Source organism: Oncorhynchus clarkii, chromosome 17 (assembly GCF_045791955.1).
Source record: "Oncorhynchus clarkii lewisi isolate Uvic-CL-2024 chromosome 17, UVic_Ocla_1.0, whole genome shotgun sequence".
Taxonomy (NCBI): Eukaryota; Metazoa; Chordata; class Actinopteri; order Salmoniformes; family Salmonidae; genus Oncorhynchus; species Oncorhynchus clarkii.
Window position 1 is genome coordinate 18,706,773 of NC_092163.1, and position 23,408 is coordinate 18,730,180.

The window sequence follows — 23,408 nt, forward strand, 5'->3', positions numbered from 1 at the left end:
CAGCAAAAGACCTAACACAGTCCATCGCCCCACAGTACAAATCAGTCAACGACGTCAGCAAGAACATTGGAAATAGTGAGGTGAGAAAAACGTGTGTGTGTGTGTGTGTGCGGGCCCACCTTGCGGACCACAGGGCTGCCGTCGTTGATGAGCTGTGCCAGCATCATGGCCACGTTGTGGTCGATGGTCGTAGAATGGTCCGTCCGCTCGGCCGAGTTCCCCACAAACGTCCCCAGGGCAAACACCGCCGCACAGCGCACCTGAGGAGACGGGGGATAGTTTGGTACCAAGATAACTCACTCCCTAGTCCCTTCCTGGTTGGATCCAGACCAAGTCATTGGTCCGTCATTGGTTAGATTGCTTCGGTGCTGCTTTAAAAAAAAGGGGGAATCAATACTAATACTCCCTCCTTAATCCTCTCATTTCTAATGCAACCATATTTACTGAGAAGATCAATGGTGTCTGAAAATAATAATTTACCATTGGTCACGCAATACCGCCCATCACACTAATTGACTGTGTACGCTAAATAACAATAACTCCTACTTCTAAATTGTTATCAATAATCACCCCAAGAAGCCACAAAGGATGTGCAGGTCCACATAATATATTGTTTATTCCCTAAGTATCTCTCCATGCACTGCCTGTCATACGCAAAACTAACTCAAACCTGGCCCAGTGTGTGTGTGTGTGTGTGTGTGTGTGTGTGTATATTGCAGAGAGTAAAATATGCATCTCCTCTTGAGAAATCCCCCCGACAGGCCTCAGCTGGAAATTCATTAAAAACTCTCACCGTAGTCACTGATCTACATTCCTCAGTCTGTCTCTCTCTGTTCTCTCCAGTCTCTCTCACTCTATCCATCTCTCTCACTCTCTGTCTGCATTATATGGGGTACTTGACACACACACACCTTAATTTTAAAGAGGGGAACTGGGCCCAGATTCACCAAACACTTATTACGCAAAAACTTAAGCTTCTCAAGAAAAAAACAAGTTCATAAGACAGTTCTCGTAAGTGCAATTCCTCCACAACGTCTTAGGATTTTATGATTTTCTTACCAGCTTCTCAAATATCTTCTAACAAATCTTCGTAAGATGTTGCTAGGCAACCGTTTCCACCAGCTATCTAGCTAGCAACGGCAATCGTGTTAGCATATTTCCTACTGAGATTACTGTTCTAAAACATGTCCTTGGGTTTAAATAATCAATACAGAAACTTTCAGATTAAGTTTGTGAGTGAATAAAACAAGTTCAATTGCGTTCATGAGTTTCTTCTCTCACTGCCCCGAGTTTAAGACAAGGGTTTGGCTTTCTTGGAATTAACAACATTTCCAATAACATTATGTTCAAGAATCTAATTTCTTCTTAACTTCTTGCTTCAGGCGAAACATAAGAAATAGCAGAAGAACATTTCCAAGAACCTTTGAGGAATAGCAACTTCGCTTAACTTTCTTAAGTCTAGTTAAGGACAAAATGGCAGTTAAGAAGAAATGTCTTAAGGTTTTGTGAATCTGGGCCCTGAAGAGGAGGGAGCTGATCAAACTAGCCAAGTAATAAATATACATTTTTAAATTGTGGTTTGTGTGTGTCTGGGTCCTCCAAAGTTCCTGTTGAAGCGCTCAAATACCCAATTATCTTCGGGCATTGTGAGTGTGTACATAAGGTTGTGTGAGATCAATGTGTGTGTGTGTGTGTTTACACCAGAGTGGATGCGGACCCTGGTCTCACCACTCAGTCACAGCAGCTGCCTGGCCCCTAGAGAGAGAGGATGCCCTGCTAGGCTGCTGGCAACAGATGTTCCCTGTCCCCGTGTGTGTGTGCGCCCTGCATGCCACATGTGAGGTGGGCGAAATACAGCGCAAACTGACTTCACTGTCCCTCAGGTCCTCAAAGTCCTAAAGGAGCCACTGAACCCTCAATCTGCTAGGTGTGACACACACACAGCCACCGAGTGTATGTCCCAAAGGCCTGTGTGTGTGTACGTCTGAAAGGTGTGTGTGTGCACGTCTGAAAGGTGTGTGCACACGTCTGAAAGGTGTGTGTGTGTACACGTCTGAAAGGTGTGTGTGTGTACACGTCTGAAAGGTGTGTGTGTGTGTACACGTCTGAAAGGTGTGTGTGTGTGTACACGTCTGAAAGGTGTGTGTGTGTGTACACGTCTGAAAGGTGTGTGTGTGCGTACACGTCTGAAAGGTGTGTGTGTGCGTACACGTCTGAAAGGTGTGTGTGTGCGTACACGTCTGAAAGGTGTGTGTGTGCGTACACGTCTGAAAGGTGTGTGTGTACACACACACGTCTGAAAGGTGTGTGTGCACACACACGTCTGAAAGGTGTGTGTGCACACGTCTGAAAGGTGTGTGTGCACACGTCTGAAAGGTGTGTGTGTACACGTCTGAAAGGTGTGTGTGTACACGTCTGAAAGGTGTGTGTGTACACGTCTGAAAGGTGTGTGTGTACACGTCTGAAAGGTGTGTGTGTGTACACGTCTGAAAGGTGTGTGTGTGTACACGTCTGAAAGGTGTGTGTGTGTACACGTCTGAAAGGTGTGTGTGTGCACGTCTGAAAGGTGTGTGTGTGCACGTCTGAAAGGTGTGTGTGTGCACGTCTGAAAGGTGTGTGTGCGCACGTCTGAAAGGTGTGTGCGCACGTCTGAAAGGTGTGTGCGCACGTCTGAAAGGTGTGTGCGCACGTCTGAAAGGTGTGCGCACACGTCTGAAAGGTGTGTGTGTACACGTCTGAAAGGTGTGTGTACACGTCTGAAAAGTGTGTGTGTGTACGTCACAAAGGTGTCTGTGAGGTGTGTATTCCTTCCCTCTCACCTCAGGTATGGGGTCGGACAGCAGGCTGTAGAGCTTCTCGTGGGCACTGTCCCTGACACCACACCAGCGGGCCGAGTCAAAGTTCTGCCAGATGCGTCCCAGGCAGATGGCCACCCACTGACGGAGCAGGGGATGAGGGTCAGAGAGCTGCTCCAGGCAGATGGCTATCAGGTTCCCCTGCAGACAGGCCTCCTGGGGGGGGTTGAGGAGGATGAGAAAGGAGTTGGAAGGCAGGCAGGGAGGAGAGAGAGTGTTAGAGGGGCCATGTCAGTAATTCACACACGCACGTCCAAGGCCTTTATGACTTGGCTTTAGGCTGAGCTTCCCATCTGGAAGTCTATGGGCAAACCCAACAGGGATCTAACCTCTGCCTCCCACTGTGAACCTGAAGGGTCGACGTCCAATACTTGACTGTTAAGGGTTCGTCACCTTTTATGTGGGGCTGTATTGGTTCCTGTGGCTATGAAAAGCCACCATTTGAAAGCCTATACCTATTTTGGCAGACTCTCTGCCTTGTGGCAGTATCAAACCACCCTCCATCAGACAACTAGAGCAGTACAGGGATTCAGTGTACATGTTGTAACTTGATCACACCGGAGCTGAACCCTACCAGTAGGAGTACCATCACTCCTAACCCCTGAAGTTTAGGCCACGTGTTCCAACCAATCCAACAAAAGGAAGGAATGATGAAGTGCTAGTTAAAAGGAAGGCAGAGAGGTATAAATACAAGGCGGCGAGAACTTTGAACGAGCGGCACGTCTCTGTAATGTTGGAGCTCATCTATTATTAACACAGAGCCAATGGGAGACAGAGAATATTAAGTAAACAGAGAGAGAGGAGGGAGGGGGAGAGAGAGAGGAGTGTGCAAAAAATATGAAGAGCAAGATTAATAGATAGAAAGACCGAGAGAGCCCGAGGGCGAGAGCGACCCGACAGAGAGCGCGCAGGCGAGAGCGACCCGACAGAGAGTGCGCAGGCGAGAGCGACCCGACAGAGAGTGCGCAGGCGAGAGCGACCCGACAGAGAGCCCGAGGGCGAGAGCGACCCGACAGAGAGCGCGCAGGCGAGAGCGACCCGACAGAGAGTGCGCAGGCGAGAGCGACCCGACAGAGAGCGCGCAGGCGAGAGCGACACGATAGAGAGCGCGAAGGCGAGAGCGACCCAACAGAGCACCGGGATCGAGACACAGGGACCGGCAGAAAGAGAGAGGGGGGGGTTTGTAAGGCTATGTGGATCTATGATAGACTCAATAAACACCAAAAACCGCGTGAAGAGGTCTGGATCGTTTTCTGGGAATAGAGGAGTATACATGATAAAGTGTTGTCAGGAGAGAGAGAGCAGAATGGGAGATTTAAAAAAAAATATGACTGGCTATCTACTGAGAGTTGGGGAGAATTAAGAATTGTGTCTGTTGAAGTGTTTTAATCAATGTGGGGCTTGCTTGATAATAGCGTCACCTTTAAAGTGATTTCTTCATCGAATAATTCTCCCCTAACATCTCTCCGGTGTCCCCTTTCTCTCACAAGACACACACACACACACACACACACACACACACACACACACACACACACACACACCTGGCCTGTGGTGTAGCTGTTGACAATCACAGCCAGGATAAAGACAGCCATGGTGCGGTGCTCAGCCTGAAACAGGAAACACAAGAAACACAGTCAACTGCCATGTATCAACTCCGTTCACCAACACCTCATTCATTACTGGGAGCTATGGATCATAGCACACATGTTTGAGTAGGTAGAAGTCAACACTAACCACTGATGCAGGGTCAGATATATTCTCAGCTAGAATGGAAAAAGTTACGATCGGAGGGAAGGGCAATCTGATTCTAGATATATGGTTAAGGGTAACCCACGGGTGCCTTGTGGCGCTTTCGGTTATCTCATGCTCTGATTAGGTGATACTCACAGGCATGTAGGGGTCGGCCAGGACAGACAGGAAGTACTTGTGTCCGTTGTCCTTTACCAGGTCTGCCTGACATGACTAGAGAGAGAGAGAGAGCGAGAGAGAAAAACAATCCAGTACGTCAGTCTAGTCACCTTGTCATTAATCTGCTGTTATTACACGAGTGATGAACAAAACACGACTCAGACACTTCACTGACAACAGTCTCCTGCCATCCTTACAGTAGAATCAACTCAGCCTAAATAATATATTTCTTCTATTTAAGTAGATTACTTTATTGTGCTCCTTGAGGAAAAGTGTCATATGTTGCAGAGCGACAAATATGCAACTACTCAACATAATATTTATAACCAAGGTTAAAGACATAGCCTAGACATTATTGAATAACGCAACTCAATACCTGAGTCACACTACTAATTTGACAGAGGGGGGAAAAATGACTTCTCTTCCTGTCCTTTCATCTCAAAGTCCTTTGATTATTCTTCACCATTGACAAACACTGATGACTACTCTCGGGTGTCTGGATGCTAAAGGATCACTAGAATAATACAGACTGTCCTACTACCTTAGGGTTATACGGTAAGTTCTACCATGTAAGTAAAAAAAAGGCAATATGCTTTGTGTAAGTGAGTTTTAGGGCCGCCATTTTATTCAACAGCTAAAACGTGCCAAAAGGACAATGTTCTTTGTGTTACAGATAGCCATGTTTATAGTGCACACTGAACCCTACCAGGGTACTTATGGCCTCGACGAACATTACCCATTATTGATATCCAATATCTAGCTAAATACTTAAGTTGGGTGAGGAATCAGTAAAATAAGTAGCACAAATCAAATCTTATTGGTTACACACACATGGTCAGCAGATGTTAATGCGAGTGTAGAGAAATGCTTGTGCTTCTAGTTCCGACAGTGCAGCAATATCTAACATATAATATTTAACAATTTCACAACGACTACCTAATACACACACATCTAAGTAAAAGAATGGAATTAAGAATATATAAATATTTGGACAAGCAATAGAGCGGCATAGACCAAGACACAGTAGAATAGAATACAGTATATACATAGATGAGTAATGCAAGATATGTAAACATTATTAAAGTGGCATTATTAAAGTGACTAGTGTTCCATTTATTAAAGTGGCCAACGATTTCAAGCCTGTATGTAGGCAGCCGCTTCTCACAACTCAATCTCCTGATGATTCCTCTACATTAAAGTCAACTGACGTTAAACTGATCGACTGACATTAACTGACTGAATGGGTTCATTTTCTGCTTTTATCTGGGACTGTTATTGACTTCATGGCAATCATTTCTCTGTACAGCTACACAGAGCTGCTCCATGTGACGGATATGACTTGACTGTCCCTATATAGACACATATCAACTATTCTGTAGGGAGAGTGAAATTGGTTTAAAATAAAGTGCAACAATTAAAATGTAGCTTGCTATGACGGTAGAAGTCTGGTATGGTTTGGTTATTGTAATGTGTACACTGAATGTGTACACTGACTAAGATCAGGGCTTTGTGATGGCCACTCCAATACCTTGAATTTGTTGTCCTTAAGCCATTTTGACACAACTTTGGAAGTATGCTTGGGGTCATTGTCCATTTGGAAGACCCATTTGTGACTTCCTGACTGATGTCTTGAGATGTTGCTTCAATATATCCACATACCTTCCTCCCTCATGATGCCATCTATTTTGTGAAGTGCACCAGTCCCTCTTGCAGCAAAACACCCCCACAACATGATGCTGCCATGCCTGTGCTTCACAGTTGGGATGGTGTTCTTTGGCTTGCAAGCCTCCCCTTTTTCCTCCAAACATAACGATGGTCATTATGGCCAAACAGTTCTATTTTGTTTAATCAGAGCAGAGGACATTTCTCCAAAAAATACAATCTTTGTCCCCATGTGCAGTTGCAAACCGTAGTCTGTTTTTTTTTATGGCGGTTTGGAGCAGTGGCTTCTTCCTTGCTGAGCGGCCTTTCAGGCTATATCGATATATAGGATACTTTTGTACCAGTTTCCTCCAACTTCTTCACAAAGTCCTTTGCTGCTGTTCTGGGATTGATTTGCACTTTTCGCACCAAAGTACGGTCTTCTCTAGGAGACAGAATGCGTCTCCTTCCCGAGCGGTATGACGGCTGCGTGGTCCCATGGTGTTTGGAAATTGATCCCAAAGATGAACCAGACTTGTGGAGGCCTACAATTTTTTTGCTGGGGTCTTGGCTGATTTCTTAAAAATTTCCCATGATGTCAAGCAAAGAGGTACTGAGTTTGAAGGTAGGCCTTGAAATACATCCACTAGTAAACCAATTGACTCAAACTATGTCAATTAGCCTATCAGAAGCTTCTAAAGCAATCATTTTCTGGAATTTTCCAAGCTGTTTAAAGGCACAGTCTACATACACTAAGTTAACTTCTGACCCACAAATTGTGATAGATTATTTCACTAATAATTCACTGTCTGTAAAATTACTTGTGTTATGCAAACTATAGTTTGCCAAAACTATAGTTTGTTAACAAGAAATTTGTGGTTGAAAAACGAGTTTAATGACTCCAACCTAAGTGTGTGTAAACTTCCGACATCAACTGTAGTGTGCTAGTGTGTATGTGTGTGCCTTAGTACTCACGCTGTCCACAGCCAGGATCTTAGCCCAGATGAAGACCAGCAGGGGTCGGAGCTCCCGCGCAGAGCTCTGTAGCAGCTTCAACACGTAGGGGAAGATCCCTACTGAGAGGGCCTGAAAACACACATGGGATATTATTCACTTTAAAGTTCCAACCTAAAGAAATCAGAACTGGCTTTAACTATTGTGTCTTTCTAGCAACACCTCTATAATAATGAGAAGATTAAGAGGCCCCTAAGGCCCTAAATCTGTGTATATTTATTTTAAAATAAATATACCAAATACACCTTCCCTAAATGGAGTAAACTAATGGATGACAACACTTTAGCTTCTACTTCCAGCTCATACATACAGTACTATATACATTTTACAGACAGTATATTTTACATGAGTTCTTATTTGTAGTGTCTACTAGTTGATATAGATTGTTTCAGACCTGACAGTAGATGAGAGCTTGTATATCTACAATAATCAGCTATCTGTGCTAGCTAAACTTGTGTTTTGGCCATGTGTTTGTGTATTGGTAGACCAGAATGCTGCATAGTTTCTCACCAGACTGACGGCCCAGGGACCCAGGTCCAGGAAGCGGCCGAGCAGGTCCAGCGCTCTCAGCCTGTGAACCTGACTCAAGAGGACCTGAAGGAGACCAGGGAGGGGGCCGAGGTCAATACCGTGGTGTGTTCAACGTGTTTAGTGGCATCGTGAGCAAAATGAGAGCGGGAGAGGTGGAACAGGTGGCTCACACCACTCACCAATATGCTGGCACTGGCAGTTGTTTGTCTCTCTGTGTGTGTGTGTGTGTGTGTCTGTGTGTGTGTGTGTGTGTGTGTGTGTGTGTGTGTGTTTTGGCTGCTTCAGGTGTACATACCATATTAGCATAAGAGTAATGAGGTGAATATGAATACATGTGCATGGGTGTGTTCCCATCAGTGGAGGCTGGTGGGAGGAGCTATAGGAGGACGGGCGCATTGTAATGGCTGGAATGGAATCAATGGAACGGTATCAAACATCTAGAAACCGCTCGACTCCATTCCATTCCAGCCATTACAATGAGCCCGTCCTCCTATAGCTCCTCCCACTAGCCTCCACTGGTTCCCTGCGGTATATGACATTGCATTTGTGTGCATGTGGGTGGGGTGTAATGTTAACAGATTGTGCGTGTTTTTGGCACCACCAGGTCCGGACGTTGGCGTGTCCCCATGCGACCGTGTGCCGTGGGCGCGAGGACATGCGCGCACGGGGGGGAGCGGATTCCACACGCGTCCCCCCCCCCCCGATCAACCCATACACACTGCTATTTCTAGCATAGTTTTGTGTATTATTAGAGCAGTGTGACCTCAACCCAGCAGCTGTGAGCGAACGCAGGAGGAGACCGGGGTTGGACCGTGCCAGGGCTACCCCTCAACCCTTCAGGGGAACGTGAGAAAGGAGAGCCTGGGAATTTGTGGTCTGTATGTTATACAAGAGGAGGAATATTCAGCGATTGAAGAGCGGTTGGAAGAGGATGGATGAAAAAGTATACTTCTGAACGATGGGATTATATAAGCAGCCACTAATGACACACACAGAATAGCAAAGTCGCTCATCAATCTTGTCCCAACTGCTGAGACAAGTGACAGTGACAAATCAGAATCAGTGGGCACATGCGCGCGCACACACACACACACACACACACACACACACACACACACACACACACACACACACGACTAAAGCAAACAGACCAAGACCAGTTCAAATGACAGGAAAACCAAAGAGCATGTTACTCTCTCATAGCATGTGGGTGATCATCAGTAACACGCGTTACAAGTCATCGGGGAGTGAGTCAACCAGTACAGATGTTCAATCTGCAGCCACCCACTGATTCACTAGACTGTCGTAATGATTGAATGGGCTTTGTGAGAATGTGTCTCCCCTAGAACTCCAACCCTTCTGAGCTAGCAGTCGTAGGACATCACAATTTAATGACAGTCACCTTTCCCAATCCTTTTGTTGTAATGGGAAGTATGTTACTATGACGACATTCTCTTTCTGACCCCTCTCTTTTACCCATTTTCCCAAAGCTCCTCATCAATAGTTCACACACAATCACCCGCTATATCTCGGAGAATGCAATGTCATAGCTTTATATATTAGAGATCAACGTAAGATTGTCTGTTCTTACGTGGGTGTGTACAACACTCTACATGCGCACACCCACACAAAATCACACCCGCTCCGCTCCCACCCATCAAAAGAAAACCCCTCCACACTTTCCCTCCGATGGTTCTCCCAGACAGCCTCCTGGTTTTTATTTGCCTTTCTTTCCCCAGTGGACGTGTGAGGGAAAGCTGCAGCTCTCAGCTCTGCTGAGTCAGGGGGAAATGATCACGCTGAGTACAGAATGGAGCCGGACAGCATAGGGGCTAGGCCAGCACAACAACACATGGGGCCACTGCTGCTGTGAAGTGCCACTTTCAAGAAAACACAGCCTGACGTAAAGGGGCTTAGGGAGAGAGTGAGGGAAGGCGAGAAAGAGCAGCGAGAACCAGAGAGCGAGAGAGTGTGTGTGTGGGGGGGGGGGGGGGGGGGGGGGGGGGGGGCTGGAGGAGCTAGCAAGGCAGATAAATGCATTATTTGTGCAGTTAGAGAGCAGGCCATGATTTAACTGAGCCAGGCTTACAGAGAGCATGCAACTGCTTGACATTTAAAGGGTAACTGCCACGTCACTTTAAACATTTGAAATGTTATTATAATTATATATTTTTTTGTGTAGTGGCCACGATTTAGCAGCGGTGGCTTAATACATATAGGGTAATTACTGGGGGAAACTAAATGTTCCCAAACAGATTGAAACGATGGAGTATCCTCCTGGAATATCGACCCCACCACTCGCCATCGTACAGAGCTAGTTCCCGGCTGCGCCTCACAACAGGACAGGTTGAAACGATGGAGTATCCTCCTGGAATATCGACCCCACCACTCGCCATCGTACAGAGCTAGTTCCGGGCTGCGCCTCACAACAGGACAGGTTGAAACGATGGAGTATCCTCCTGGAATATCGACCCCACCACTCGCCATCGTACAGAGCTAGTTCCCGGCTGCGCCTCACAACAGGACAGGTTGAAACGATGGAGTATCCTCCTGGAATATCGACCCCACCACTCGCCATCGTACAGAGCTAGTTCCCGGCTGCGCCTCACAACAGGACAGGTTGAAACGATGGAGTATCCTCCTGGAATATCGACCCCACCACTCGCCATCGTACAGAGCTAGTTCCCGGCTGCGCCTCACAACAGGACAGGTTGAAACGATGGAGTATCCTCCTGGAATATCGACCCCACCACTCGCCATCGTACAGAGCTAGTTCCCGGCTGCGCCTCACAACAGGACAGGTTGAAACGATGGAGTATCCTCCTGGAATATCGACCCCACCACTCGCCATCGTACAGAGCTAGTTCCCGGCTGCGCCTCACAACAGGACAGGTTGAAACGATGGAGTATCCTCCTGGAATATCGACCCCACCACTCGCCATCGTACAGAGCTAGTTCCCGGCTGCGCCTCACAACAGGACAGGTTGAAACGATGGAGTATCCTCCTGGAATATCGACCCCACCACTCGCCATCGTACAGAGCTAGTTCCCGGCTGCGCCTCACAACAGGACAGGTTGAAACGATGGAGTATCCTCCTGGAATATCGACCCCACCACTCGCCATCGTACAGAGCTAGTTCCCGGCTGCGCTTCACAACAGGACAGGTTGAAACGATGGAGTATCCTCCTGGAATATCGACCCCACCACTCGCCATCGTACAGAGCTAGTTCCCGGCTGCGCCTCACAACAGGACAGGTTGAAACGATGGAGTATCCTCCTGGAATATCGACCCCACCACTCGCCATCGTACAGAGCTAGTTCCCGGCTGCGCCTCACAACAGGACAGGTTGAAATGCGCCTATTAGAATGTTGATTACAATGTGGGCATAGCCTCTAGTTGTTTTAACGGAATAGCCTGAATGTTTTGTCAGATCAAATTTACTCAAGGAGTAGTTTAAAAACATAATTATTTTATTTGTATGTATCCATTCAGGTTCACAGTGCGGACGGAACCAAGGTTCTCATACCGAACCGTTTGAAAACCTATACGTGTACCGTTAGACCCCTATTATGAAGTATTTAGTGATGTCCTACACAGTTTGTGTAATTTTATGACTTCATGTCTATTGACTCCTCTGTGATGTTTTCAAGTAGGATTCCTGAGATGACGAATACATTTCATTAAATCATATTCAGCTTTCCTACCGTCTGTAGTTTTCTGATCATATTGGAACTTCCTGCTGTATGTTGCTCTGGTTATCTGTGTCTTATAATATCTAGAAATACTTTAAATGGACGCTTAAATGGGCAAAAGGAGTCACTCGCACAAGATGTCACAACATGATGGAATTCCACTCTGGAAATGGGGAAGCGTGTCCACAGAAGTCAACAACCACTACTGGAGCCCTGTAGTGGTAATCTGTGTGTGTGTGTGTGTGAGAGTGTAAATTGTGACTGTGTGAGTGAGAGCGAGCGAGAGAAAGCGTGATAGAGAGTATGTGTCTGTGTGAATGAGGGAATATGTCTGTGTATAACAAGTCTCTCATAATTGACTGAAGTGATTGTGTTATCTTCTACTGCAGGTACATGACTGACTGTCCGGTAGGAGAGAAGTACATTTCCTGCTCAGTGGTGTAGCCTGTCTTGTGCCACCTCCTCTGGGTGATGGAGAGCTCCAATGACGACCCTGACTACGTGGTAAGATTCAAGCTGACACTCACAACAGACCTGGAGAAACGCAAGGAAAACGCCAACCTCACATGGCCACAGCACTAACCCAAGGTTTAAGGACCTGAAGTGCTTTCCCAGACCTGAGAGGGGTGAGGTGTGGGCTTTGGTCAGCTTGCTGAAAAAAAAGAGAGGCCTGCACAGCAACCTGATGAAGCAACACAGTCAGAGCCACCAAAGAAAGCTGCCCTCTTGCTGAGTTCTTCTGAGTCTGATGAAGAGGAGTCATCCATTGAAAAATGTGTGGAGCGTTACAAAGCAGAGCCCAGCATCAGCATGGAGGACTGTCCACGACAGTGGTGGTCACAGCATGCAGGGGCACACCAGTTGGCCTGCACTGTGCGAAGGTCCCTGGCAACGCCTGCCACATCAGTCCCTCGTGAGAGGTTGTTTTCACTCTCTGGGCATATCGTACAGAAGAAGAGTAGCTTTATCATCTCAAAATGTCAACAGGCTTGTTTGTCTCTTAGCAACTGGCTCAGTGAAAGGAAATAGGAGGATGACTGAAGTGTATGGTCACAGGTTTATGTTCTGTGGAATTCATGGCATTGTGGGACAGGTTTATGCTGTTTTTTCTTCGTATCCATAGAGCAAGTTATTTTTTCTTATAGCCAATCATTAATTGGGAGAACAATAATTTTGAATGGCTAAAGCTTTAACTGTGTGTGTGTGTGTGTGTGTGTGTGGCGCCTACTGGGAGCATTAGTAAGTTAAAGGAATTTTTTACTGCTTAACTTGTTTATGTTGAATATGCCATTAAGAATATTTTTTTGTGTTTCAGTCCCTACACGCCTACAACTCAATACACAGCTTTTGTTTTAAAATTGAAAAATCTTTATTTAGCACCACATTTGAGCAAATACAACACTTGCGATTAATCGCGATTAACTACAGAATTTAATGTGATTAATTGCAATTCATTTTATTCGTTTGACAGCCCTAGTCGAAATTTAGTTATCTTTAGTCCATGTCATTACGAATCACATACAATGATTCAGAATGTTCTCTACAATATTATAACCTTAATATGCTTACTGATTAAATAAGAATATTAGTTTGTTGGAATCGTTGCTAGTTTATATCTTCCATATTTCGGCGTTGGGAAGTGGTAAGATTAGGAGGCGTTTCCACACTTCGGACCAATCAAACTCAACTCGATACCCTTGTTATTTTCATATCCAGATCCGTGACTTTCTATTCCTCGAAACCCAGTCAATCAACGTTGAAAGGGGATGTTGCTATGGCGATTTAAAGGGAAAGACTCCGAAAACTGAAAGATATTTTTCGGGTAGGGTAGATATTTTATGCAGGTGTGTGAGTGTGTGTGTTTGTGCACCTGCAGTACGATGGGGAGCTGTTCGGGGGGGTTCCTGTTCTCCACTCCCATGGTCAGCCACACCTGGAACGCTGTCAGCTGCTCTGCAAAGAACGGACTGTGCTATTGGGATGAAACAAATACAATCGTTTAAATACATCTATGATGAATATACATCTAAAAACATACAGTACATTGATACTGAGCTCACTCACAGAGTACATACACTATATATACAAAAGTATGTGAACACCCCTTCAAATGAGTGGATTCGGCTATTTCAGCCACACCCATTACTGATAGGGATATAAAATCGAGCACACAGCCATGCAATCTCCGTAGACAAACAGTGGCAGTAGAATGGACTTACTGAAGAGCTCAGTGACTTTCAATGTGGCACCGTCATAGGATGCCACCTTTCCAACAAGTTAGTTCGTCGAATTTCTGCCCTGCTAGAGCTGGCCAGATCAACTGTAAGTACTTTTATTGTGAAGTGGAAAAGTCTAGGTGCAACAGCTCAGCCGCAAAGTGGTAGGCCACACAAGCTGTCCCTGGTTGCAACACTCACTACCGAGCTCCAAACTGACTCTGGAAGCAACGTCAGCACAAGAACTGTTCGTCGGGAGCTTCATGAAATGGGTTTTCATGGCCGATCAGCCGCACACAAGATCACAATGCGCAATGCCAAGCGTCGGCTGGAGTGGTGTAAAGCTCGCCGCCATTGGACTCTGGAAACATTCTCTGGAGTGATGAATTACGCTTCACCATCTGGCAAGCCAATGGAAAAATCTGGGTTTGGCGGATGCCAAGAGAATTTGACCTCCCCTGATGCATAGTGCCAACTGTAAAGTTTGGTGAAGGAGGAATAATGGTCTGGGGCTGTTTTTCATGGTTTGGTCTAGGCCCCTTAGTTCCAGCGAAAGGATATCTTAAAGCTACAGCATACAATTACATTCTAGACGATTCTGTGCTTCCAATTGCTTCTGTGCTTCCAACTGCGTCCAACTTTGTGGCAAGGAAGGACCTTTCCTGTTTCAGCATGACAATGCCCCTGTGCACAAAGCAAGGTCCATACAGAAATGGTTTTTCGAGATCAGTGTGGAAGAACTTGAATGGCCTTCACAGAGCCCTGACTTTAACCCCATCAAACACCTTTGGGGTGAATTGGAACTGCGACTGCGAGCAAGGCCTAATTTCCTAACCTAACTAATACTCTTGTGGCTGAATGGAAGCAAGTGCCCACAGCAACGTTCCCACATCTAGTGGAAAACCTTCCCAGAAGAGAGGATGCTGTTATAGCTGCAAAGGGGAGACCAACTTCATATTAATGCCCATGATTTTGAAATGAGATGTTCGACGAGCAAGTGTCCACATACTTTTGGTCATGCAGTGTATCTTGACCTGCATACAAACACAGCTGTAACCTCTCAACAATAGCAACTCAACAATAGCATTATCCATTTAATAGTTTGATCTAGAACACCATTATCTAACACACACAAATTAGGCTTAATGCATCGATAATGAACTGTACACACAATACCATACATCTCATTGTAGAACGAGCTTGGTAACAATGTTTTATTTATTTAGGTTGTGTGTGTGTAAGTTATATAATCATGTGCACGGCAACTCAGCACGTCTACAACGCAACACGCAGATACTAATCTTCATACAATCTGCAACACACAGTAATCATGAAACTAATGCAGCACACCTCTCTCTGTCACACTGTCACACACACACACACACACACACACACACACACACCCCCCCCCCCCCCCCCCAACTGAACAGAGTCAATTCTTACACCGATCTGTCTATTACATAACACCCTTACATAAGGAAGCCTCTATTGTAGCCTTGACGACCAGCTGCAGTAGTGTGTGAGAACATGTGTCACTTCATAATGTACCACCCCTCTCTTCCCTGCTTCCCTTCAGCCCCACATAGAGAAGGGCTGTCATGACGATGTGTCTGCCGCTATTAACTGCGCCATGAGCAGTTTCATCATCGTCGTCCCATTAATATAGCAGAGGGAATTACAACAGAGACTCTCCCGCTGCTGAGAGTAAAGGGAAATATTACCACTGGTTGAGGAAGTGAATTTGTGAATAATCAAAGCACCACGCGATGCTCTCTCAACACTCACACGCTCAAACACGAGGAACGAACACGCGCACACACACACTAGAGGTTGACCGATTAATCGGAATGGCCGATTAATTAGGGACGATTTCAAGTTTTCATAACCACCGGAAATCTGTATTTTTGGGCGCCGATTTGCAGATTTTTTAAATATATATTTTTTATACCTTTATTTTACTGGGCAAGTCAGTTAAGAACACATTCTTATTTTCAATGACGGCCTAGGAACGGTGGGTTAACTGCCTTGTTCAGGGGCAGAAAGACAAATTTTCACCTTGTCAGCTCGGGGAATCCAATCTTGCAACCTTACAGTTAACTAGTCCAACGCAATAAAGACCTGCCTCTCTCTCGTTGCACGCCTGTTACGAGAATGCAGTAAGCCAAGGTAAGTTGCTAGCTAGCATTAAACTTAACTTATAAAAAAACAATCAATCATAACCACTAGTTAACTACACATGGTTGATGATATTACTAGATATTATCGCGCGAGAGAGAGAACGAGTCTCTTATCTCTCAAAAGGCAGAGAGAGGGGGGAACATTTGTAGAGGACCCAGGTGGGTCAATTATAGTTCCATTTAGCATGCAGGGTTGAAGGAAGAGAGGGAAGAGAATGGAGAGAGAGAGAGAGAGAGGGAAGAGGGATGTTCTCTCAGAAGTGGTAGAGAAGAGGCACACCTCAACAGGCCAGGTGGAGAACTGATAGGATTCGGAAGGAGGGAGTCACGCTCTGTAGAGATTCATTCAACTTTTTGCATACAAACTTTTGCAATGGCAGTGCATTGCTCTCTGCGAGATATGGTGCCTGAAATGAATTTCATAGCCAATTTAGCCTGCGGGCTGCATTTGGTCTTCACCGGGGTCGGGAGGGCTGCACGTTAGATTTTCTTGCCATGGGCCGTACGTTTGACACCCCTGAAGTAAGAGTTCGAGGGAGAGTGGAAAATAGATCGAGGGAGGTTCAAGTAAAGACGGCATAGATAGAGTGAGGAAAAGAGAGATGGAGAGTTCAGAAGATGACAGTAGACTGCTTAAGGAGCCCTTACACAACCCCTGGTAATAATCTGATGATGTCACAATCAGCTTTTCTAACCCTGCCTGGCCCAGGGTTTTCCTCCAGAGAGATTGGGAATTCAATATTACAATCGCGGTGGATTATTACACCATAACGGGATGCTAAACTTTTGTAGCTCGTCTGGACAGACCGACTATTTCTACAGGGAGCTGCAACAATGCATCATTAATGACCATCTCAATCTCTATATTTTTGTAGAAAAGCACAGAGGCGGTGGTATATGGCAGGGCAGCATGTACTGTACTACACCATTCATACCACCCAAACTGACCCCAAAGATGATGGTTTAGCACTGACTATCACAGTGGGAAACTTTCAAGTGAGTGTGTTGAAAATATCTTATAATGAATGATTGAGTTGCACTGACTGGACAAGTAGCCCCAGACTGGTTTAACAGGATGGAGTGATGCACTGACTGGACAAATAGTCCCAGACTGGTTTAACAGGATGGAGTGATACACTGACCGGACAAGAAGTCCCAGACTGGTTTAACAGGATGGAGTGATGCACTGACCGGACAATTAGTCCCAGACTGGTTTAACAGGATGGAGTGATACGCTGACTGGACAAGAAGTCCCAGACTGGTTTAACAGGATGGAGTGATGCACTGACTGGACAAGTAGTCCCAGACTGGTTTAACAGGATGGAGTGATACACTGACCGGACAAGTAGTCCCAGACTGGTTTAACAGGATGGAGTGATACACTGACCGGACAAGTAGTCCCAGACTGGTTTAACAGGATGGAGTGATACACTGACCGGACAAGAAGTCCCAGACTGGTTTAACAGGATGGAGTGACACACTGACCACAGCTACTATCACTGCTATTGACTCAGTGGAAATAAAATAGTATTTTAACTCATAGAAGTGCCAGGGTCAAAGTTACCAGGGTCAATACAATGAAAGTGAAAGAACTGAACACGTCAGACTAGTCAACCTGAAGTGACAGTCAGCTAGTGAGGTTATTTCTCAGTGAGGTGTCAAACACACAGAAACTGTATCCACAGCATACAGGGCAATATATCTTAACGCCTGAGGGCTAATCAAATGAAGGGAAAAAAGCCTTTGGCAGTGTGGCCCCGCAGGACCTTGGTGAAGACAGAATTTGGACACAAGGCAAAATGAGTTTGAGACCCCTGACATAGACATACACACGCCATGACTAAGTCCCAAAGGTACTGATAAATGGAAAAAACACACACTCACCCTGAAGGCGGTGCCCTCCTCAATGATGGTAGGCAGCTGAGAGAGACAGATGTCCACAGCCAGATCCCATGCCTGCCTGTAGAGGAACGGTGCACACACACACACACACAGGCATCAACAACCCAAATGTCCAACACACACACACAGACAGTCCTAGAGAGGGCAGCATTGAGGCTTTGATCCATCCCAAACTCTGTTCTACCTGGTCATCATGTTTAATTCACACTGTTACATTCCACACATCAAACCCCCTTTACTGCTGCACTTGCACACCAACCCCCCTTCCCCCTGCTCTTCCCCTATCCACCAACCCCCCTTCCCCCTGCTCTTCCCCTATCCACCAACCCCCCTTCCCCTCTTTCCCCTGCACTTCCCATATCCACCAACCCCCCTTCCCCTCTTTCCCCTGCACTTCCCATATCCACCAACCCCCCTTCCCCTCGCTCTTCCCATATCCACCAACCCCTCTTCCCCCCGCTCTTCCCATATCCACCAACTCCCCTTCCTCCCTATTTGCTCTGAGGCAGCTCTTGGGGTCTGCAGCTAAGGGGTTTGTCCTCTGGTTAGAAAGTGCATGCAGGAATTGGGCATTTGGTTGACGAATGCAACAATACGCAACTTTACAGATTGGTTCCAGTCATTGAACGCAACTAAGAACACTGCCTTTGCCTATTCCATCCAGGTAATAGAGGAATCCAAGATAAATGACTAGAATACAATTCTCTAGGGAGAAAGACATTTCCCTAGTCAAAGGATCCTAGATACTAGTTATAATCTATGTAGAATACAAATCATCATATCATTCACATAACACAGTGTGCATTCAATATTCATATCAGGTATAAATATCTCTAATCCCAGTGCATGAATATATCAAATATATGAAACATCTGGAATCAGTCGAAACAAGCAGACAAACATTTGTTTGGCGACAACAAAAAAAACATGTATCTCTTGTTGTTAGTATCAGTTTGGGAAGTGAGTGAAAAGTGACATGAAACGTGATTGGGATTTGATAGGAGTGAGGGGTATGTGATGGCTGCATGTAGCTTAGCGGTTAAGAGCGTTGGGCAAGTAACCCAAAGGTCACTGGTTCGAATCCCCGAGCCGTCGTTCAGAACTCTGACGCAGTTGTCAAGTCAACACATCTGTCATTGCTGCTGTGAACCGCATCACAAGAGCGATGCCAAAGAAAGGATGTATAAAACATTGACATCATTGATGCAACTTCAATGTTGTTTGAGCTGCATTGTGGATCACTAAATTAGCTTGAGATGATTTTACCGCATCCAAGTTGCTTGACATAGGCGTTTCAAAGAGCTGTCAGTCAAGGTGAGCTCATGAATAATAAACTCCCGTCCACAAAGCCTGTCTTTTCAAACTTCCTGAGATAAACATACTTTTTCCACACATTTTGAGCATTTCTATCCAAAACAAATATTATGGGTGATATTTTAGTCACTCAAAAGGCTATTTTACATGGGATTCAGAATGACAGTTCGGGACCTTGGGACCTTTAAGTGTGTATGAGGAATTTGTTTCTAGTTGCTGACACTGCTATAGCTTCTACCTGCAGCAGAGCTTGGTGCAGCCATAGCGTCATACATCCCCATCACACTTGTTCGTGCACACCTGTCCCCAGCCAATTTATATCCTAATAATGACCCACTAATAAAGACAACAAGAGCATTTTAATAACACTTGCTGGTTGTGTATGGCCACCATCATCAATCAAAATATTTCCCCAAACCCTCACTATTTCTCTCCACCTCCACACTTACACATTTTTCTTATTTTCTATGTCTCCTACACACTTTATATTAGTCTCTCTCTTCTTTACTGCTATCTAGCTACCTCAACACTTCCTATCAGTCTCTCTTCTTTACTGCTATCTAGCTACCTCAACACTTCCTATCAGTCTCTCTCCTCCACTCTCTTCCTTCCTTCTTTACTGTTATCTAGCTACCTCAACACGTCCTATAAGTCTCTCCCTTCCTTCTTTACTGCTACCCAGCTACCTCAACACTTCCTATCAGTCTCTCTTCTTTACTGCTATCTAGCTACCTCAACACTTCCTATCAGTCTCTCTCCTCCACTCTCTTCCTTCCTTCTTTACTGTTATCTAGCTACCTCAACACGTCCTATCAGTCTCTCTCCCTTCCTTCTTTACTGCTACCCAGCTACCTCAACACGTCCTATCAGTCTCTCTCCTCCATTCTCTTCCTTCCTTCTTTACTGCTATCCAGCTACCTCAACACGTCCTATCAGACTCTCTTCCTTCTTTACTGCTATCTAGCTACCTCAACACTTCCTATCAGTCTCTCTTCTTTACTGCTATCTAGCTACCTCAACACTTCCTATCAGTCTCTCTTCTTTACTGCTATCTAGCTACCTCAACACTTCCTATCAGTCTCTCTCCTCCACTCTCTCCCTTCCTTCTTTACTGCTATCTAGCTACCTCAACACGTCCTATCAGTCTCTCTCCTCCATTCTCTTCCTTCCTTCTTTACTGCTATCCAGCTACCTCAACACTTCCTATCAGACTCTCTTCCTTCTTTACTGCTATCTAGCTACCTCAACACTTCCTATCAGTCTCTCTCTTCTTTACTGCTATCTAACTACCTCAACACTTCCTATCAGTCTCTCTCCTCCACTCTCTTCCTTCCTTCTTTACTGCTATCCAGCTTGTCCTTTGACCTCTGTCCACATTCTCTCTCTCGCTCTGTGCTTCCTTTCTTGCTGGCTCAAGCATCTCTTTAGAGCTGTGATGGGGTGTAGTAACAAAGGGAAAGTGCACCCCAGATTATTCAGTGCTATTTAATGTCTTCTTAAGAAGAGATAATGGAGGCAATAAGAGAGGAAAACAGGCGATCGCTCACTCAAGAGGCTTTCAGCAAAAACACTCTCCCCCAACTAATGCTTTTAGCAACTGAAGGTGGAAAAACACACAAAAGGATTTTGCAGACAGTTTTCAGCATGAATCTAATGAATGGACAGACAGATAAGATTTAATAGAAAAGGCCAACAGAGAGAGTGTGTGTGTGTGTGTGTGTGTGTGTCTTACCACATGGCGTGCATGTATGTAGGTGGCAGGCGCGGACTGCTGACAGGGGTGCAGTTGTATGACCTCATTATCCTCTCGGCCAACAGGAAGTTGCGGAATAAACTGGCCACCAACAGGTCCTGACGAAAGAGCTTCTGGAACAGATCTAGAGAGAGGGAGGATGAGTAAGAGGAGAGAGAAAAAAGGAAGAGAAGAACGGACATGACAGAATGGAAAGAAAGAAAGCGATAGGGGCAAGGGAGCATGATTGATGGAAAATAAGACAGCATCAAAGAAAGAGAGAGATTCTATTGATTTTTCTCCCTCATCAATCTGCCCACAATAACAGAGCAAAAACATGATTTTATAATTTATCAAATTTATTACAAATACATTTTTAATATTTACATAAGTATTCAGACCCTTTACTCAGTACTTTGTTTAATCATTTTTGGCAGCGATTAGTCTCGAGTCTTCTTCAGTAAAATGCTAAAAGCTTGGCACACCTGTATTTGGGGAGTTTCTCCCATTCTTCTCCGCAGATCCTCTCAAGCTCTGTCAGGTTGGATGGGGAAAGTTGCCGCACAGGGTTCAAGTCCGGGCTCTGGCTGGGCCACTCAAGGACATTCAGAGACTTGACCCAAAGCCACTCCTGCGTTGTCTTGGCTGTGTGCTTAGGGTCATTGTCCTGTTGGAAGGTGAACTTTCACCCCAGTCTGAGGTCCTGAGCGTTCTGGAGCTGGTTTTCATCTAGTATCTCGCTATACTTTGCTCCATTCATCTTTCCCTCAATCCTGACTAGTCTCCCAGACCCTGCCACTGAAAAATATCCCATCAGCATGATGGTGCCAGGTTTCCTCCAGACGTGACGCTTGGCATTCAGGCCAAAGAGTCCAATCTTGGTTCTCATGGCTCAGAGTCTTTTAGGTGCCTTTTGGCAAACTCCAAGCAGGCTGTCATGTGCCTTTTACTGTGGAGTGGCTTCCGTCTGGCCACTCTACCATAACGGCCTGACTGGTGGAGTGCTGCAGAGATAGTTGTCTTTCTGGAAGGTTCTCCCATCTCCACAGAGGAACTCTGGAGCTCTGTCAGAGTGACCATCGAGTTCTTGGTCACCTCCCTGACATAGGCCCTTCTCTCTCTAGGAAGAGTCTTGGTGGTTCCAAACTTCTTTCATTTAACCTGTTATGGATGATGCGAATTTTCGCAGCTTTTTGTAAAAAAATCGCGCAACATTTCAAAGTCCTGCTACTCATGCCAGGAATATAGTATATGCATATGATAAGTATGTGTGTATAGAAAACACTCTGAAGTCTCTAAAACTGGTTAAATCGGGTCTGTGGCTATAACAGAACGTGTTTAGGAGTAAAAATCCCTGGTAAAACTGTTTACCAAAAACACAAAAAAAATATTCGTCCGCCATTCAATGTATTGTTTAAGGCGACCTAAAATAAATGAGACGCCTACAGCTTCCACACGATGTCGCCATTGCTGTCAATTTCTGACTCATTTATCCTTGGTTACAACACGAATAGACCCCTCCTTTCTTGAGGCGCACCACAGTGTGTTGTGAAACTGAAAAAATGGACGATGATTTCCAGACTTGCTGCTATTGAATACAGATCGCCCCGTGATCAATTTGATACATCATTAACGTTTATTAATACCTAAAGTTGGTTTAGAAAAGTCGTTTGAAGTGATTTGTAAAAGTTAATAGGCGACTTTAGTAATTTTAAAAAGTGATGGTGCGTCTTGTAAATGGGCTTTTTGCAGCATCAGACTGGCCTTCAGCAAATGACATTTTGGGTATACAATGACGGATTTAATCGGGAAAAAGACCCAATTGTGATGTTTATGGGACATATAGGAGTGCCAACAAAGAAGCTCGTCCAAGGTAATGAATGTTTTATATTTTATTTCTGCGTTTTGGGGTAGCGCCGGCTACCGCAAAATCTGTTGTTTACGTGTCGTGCTGGTATTTTGGGGGGGTGCATGCTATCAGATAATAGCTTCTCATGCTTTCGCCGAAAAGCATTTTACAAATCTGACTTGGTGGCTAGATTCACAACGAGTGTAGCTTTAATTCAGTACCTTGCATGTGTATTTTTATGAAAGTTTGAGATTTATCGAGTACTGTACTCGAGTACTATAGGTGGCGCTCTGAAATTTCCGCTGAGCTGTTCCTGTGCAGGGACCACCTCCGTAAGATTAAGAATGATGAGGCCACAGTGTTCTTGGGGACCTTCAATGCTGCAGACATTTTCTGGTACCCTTCCCCAGATCTGTGCATCGACACAATCTTGTCTCGGACCTCTACGGACAATTCCTTCGAACTCATGGCTTGGTTTTGCTCTAACATGCACTATCATATGTGGCACATTATATATACACAGGTGTGTGCCTTTCCAAATCATGTCGAATCAATTGAATTTACTACAGGTG

The 23,408-nt window shown here is 45.3% G+C and overlaps 1 protein-coding gene across 7 annotated transcripts in view; it reads right to left on the minus strand.

The window, feature by feature from the left end:
* LOC139370449 (regulatory-associated protein of mTOR-like) overlaps nt 1–23,408 on the minus strand; it is a 182,595-nt gene that overhangs the window by 39,227 nt on the left and 119,960 nt on the right. For all 7 annotated transcript variants that reach the window (XR_011627137.1, XM_071109926.1, XM_071109929.1 and 4 more), the window contains exons 10-18: nt 20,988–21,132; nt 17,924–17,999; nt 13,517–13,618; nt 7,932–8,015; nt 7,383–7,493; nt 4,746–4,820; nt 4,400–4,465; nt 2,820–3,011; nt 120–260 (exon numbers count right to left, since the gene is read on the minus strand). Coding sequence is in view for 6 of the 7 variants with exons in the window: in XM_071109926.1 (XP_070966027.1) it covers nt 120–260; nt 2,820–3,011; nt 4,400–4,465; nt 4,746–4,820; nt 7,383–7,493; nt 7,932–8,015; nt 13,517–13,618; nt 17,924–17,999; nt 20,988–21,132 (992 nt within the window). In the remaining variant the exon portion in view is untranslated. The remainder of the gene's footprint in view (nt 1–119; nt 261–2,819; nt 3,012–4,399; nt 4,466–4,745; nt 4,821–7,382; nt 7,494–7,931; nt 8,016–13,516; nt 13,619–17,923; nt 18,000–20,987; nt 21,133–23,408) is intronic.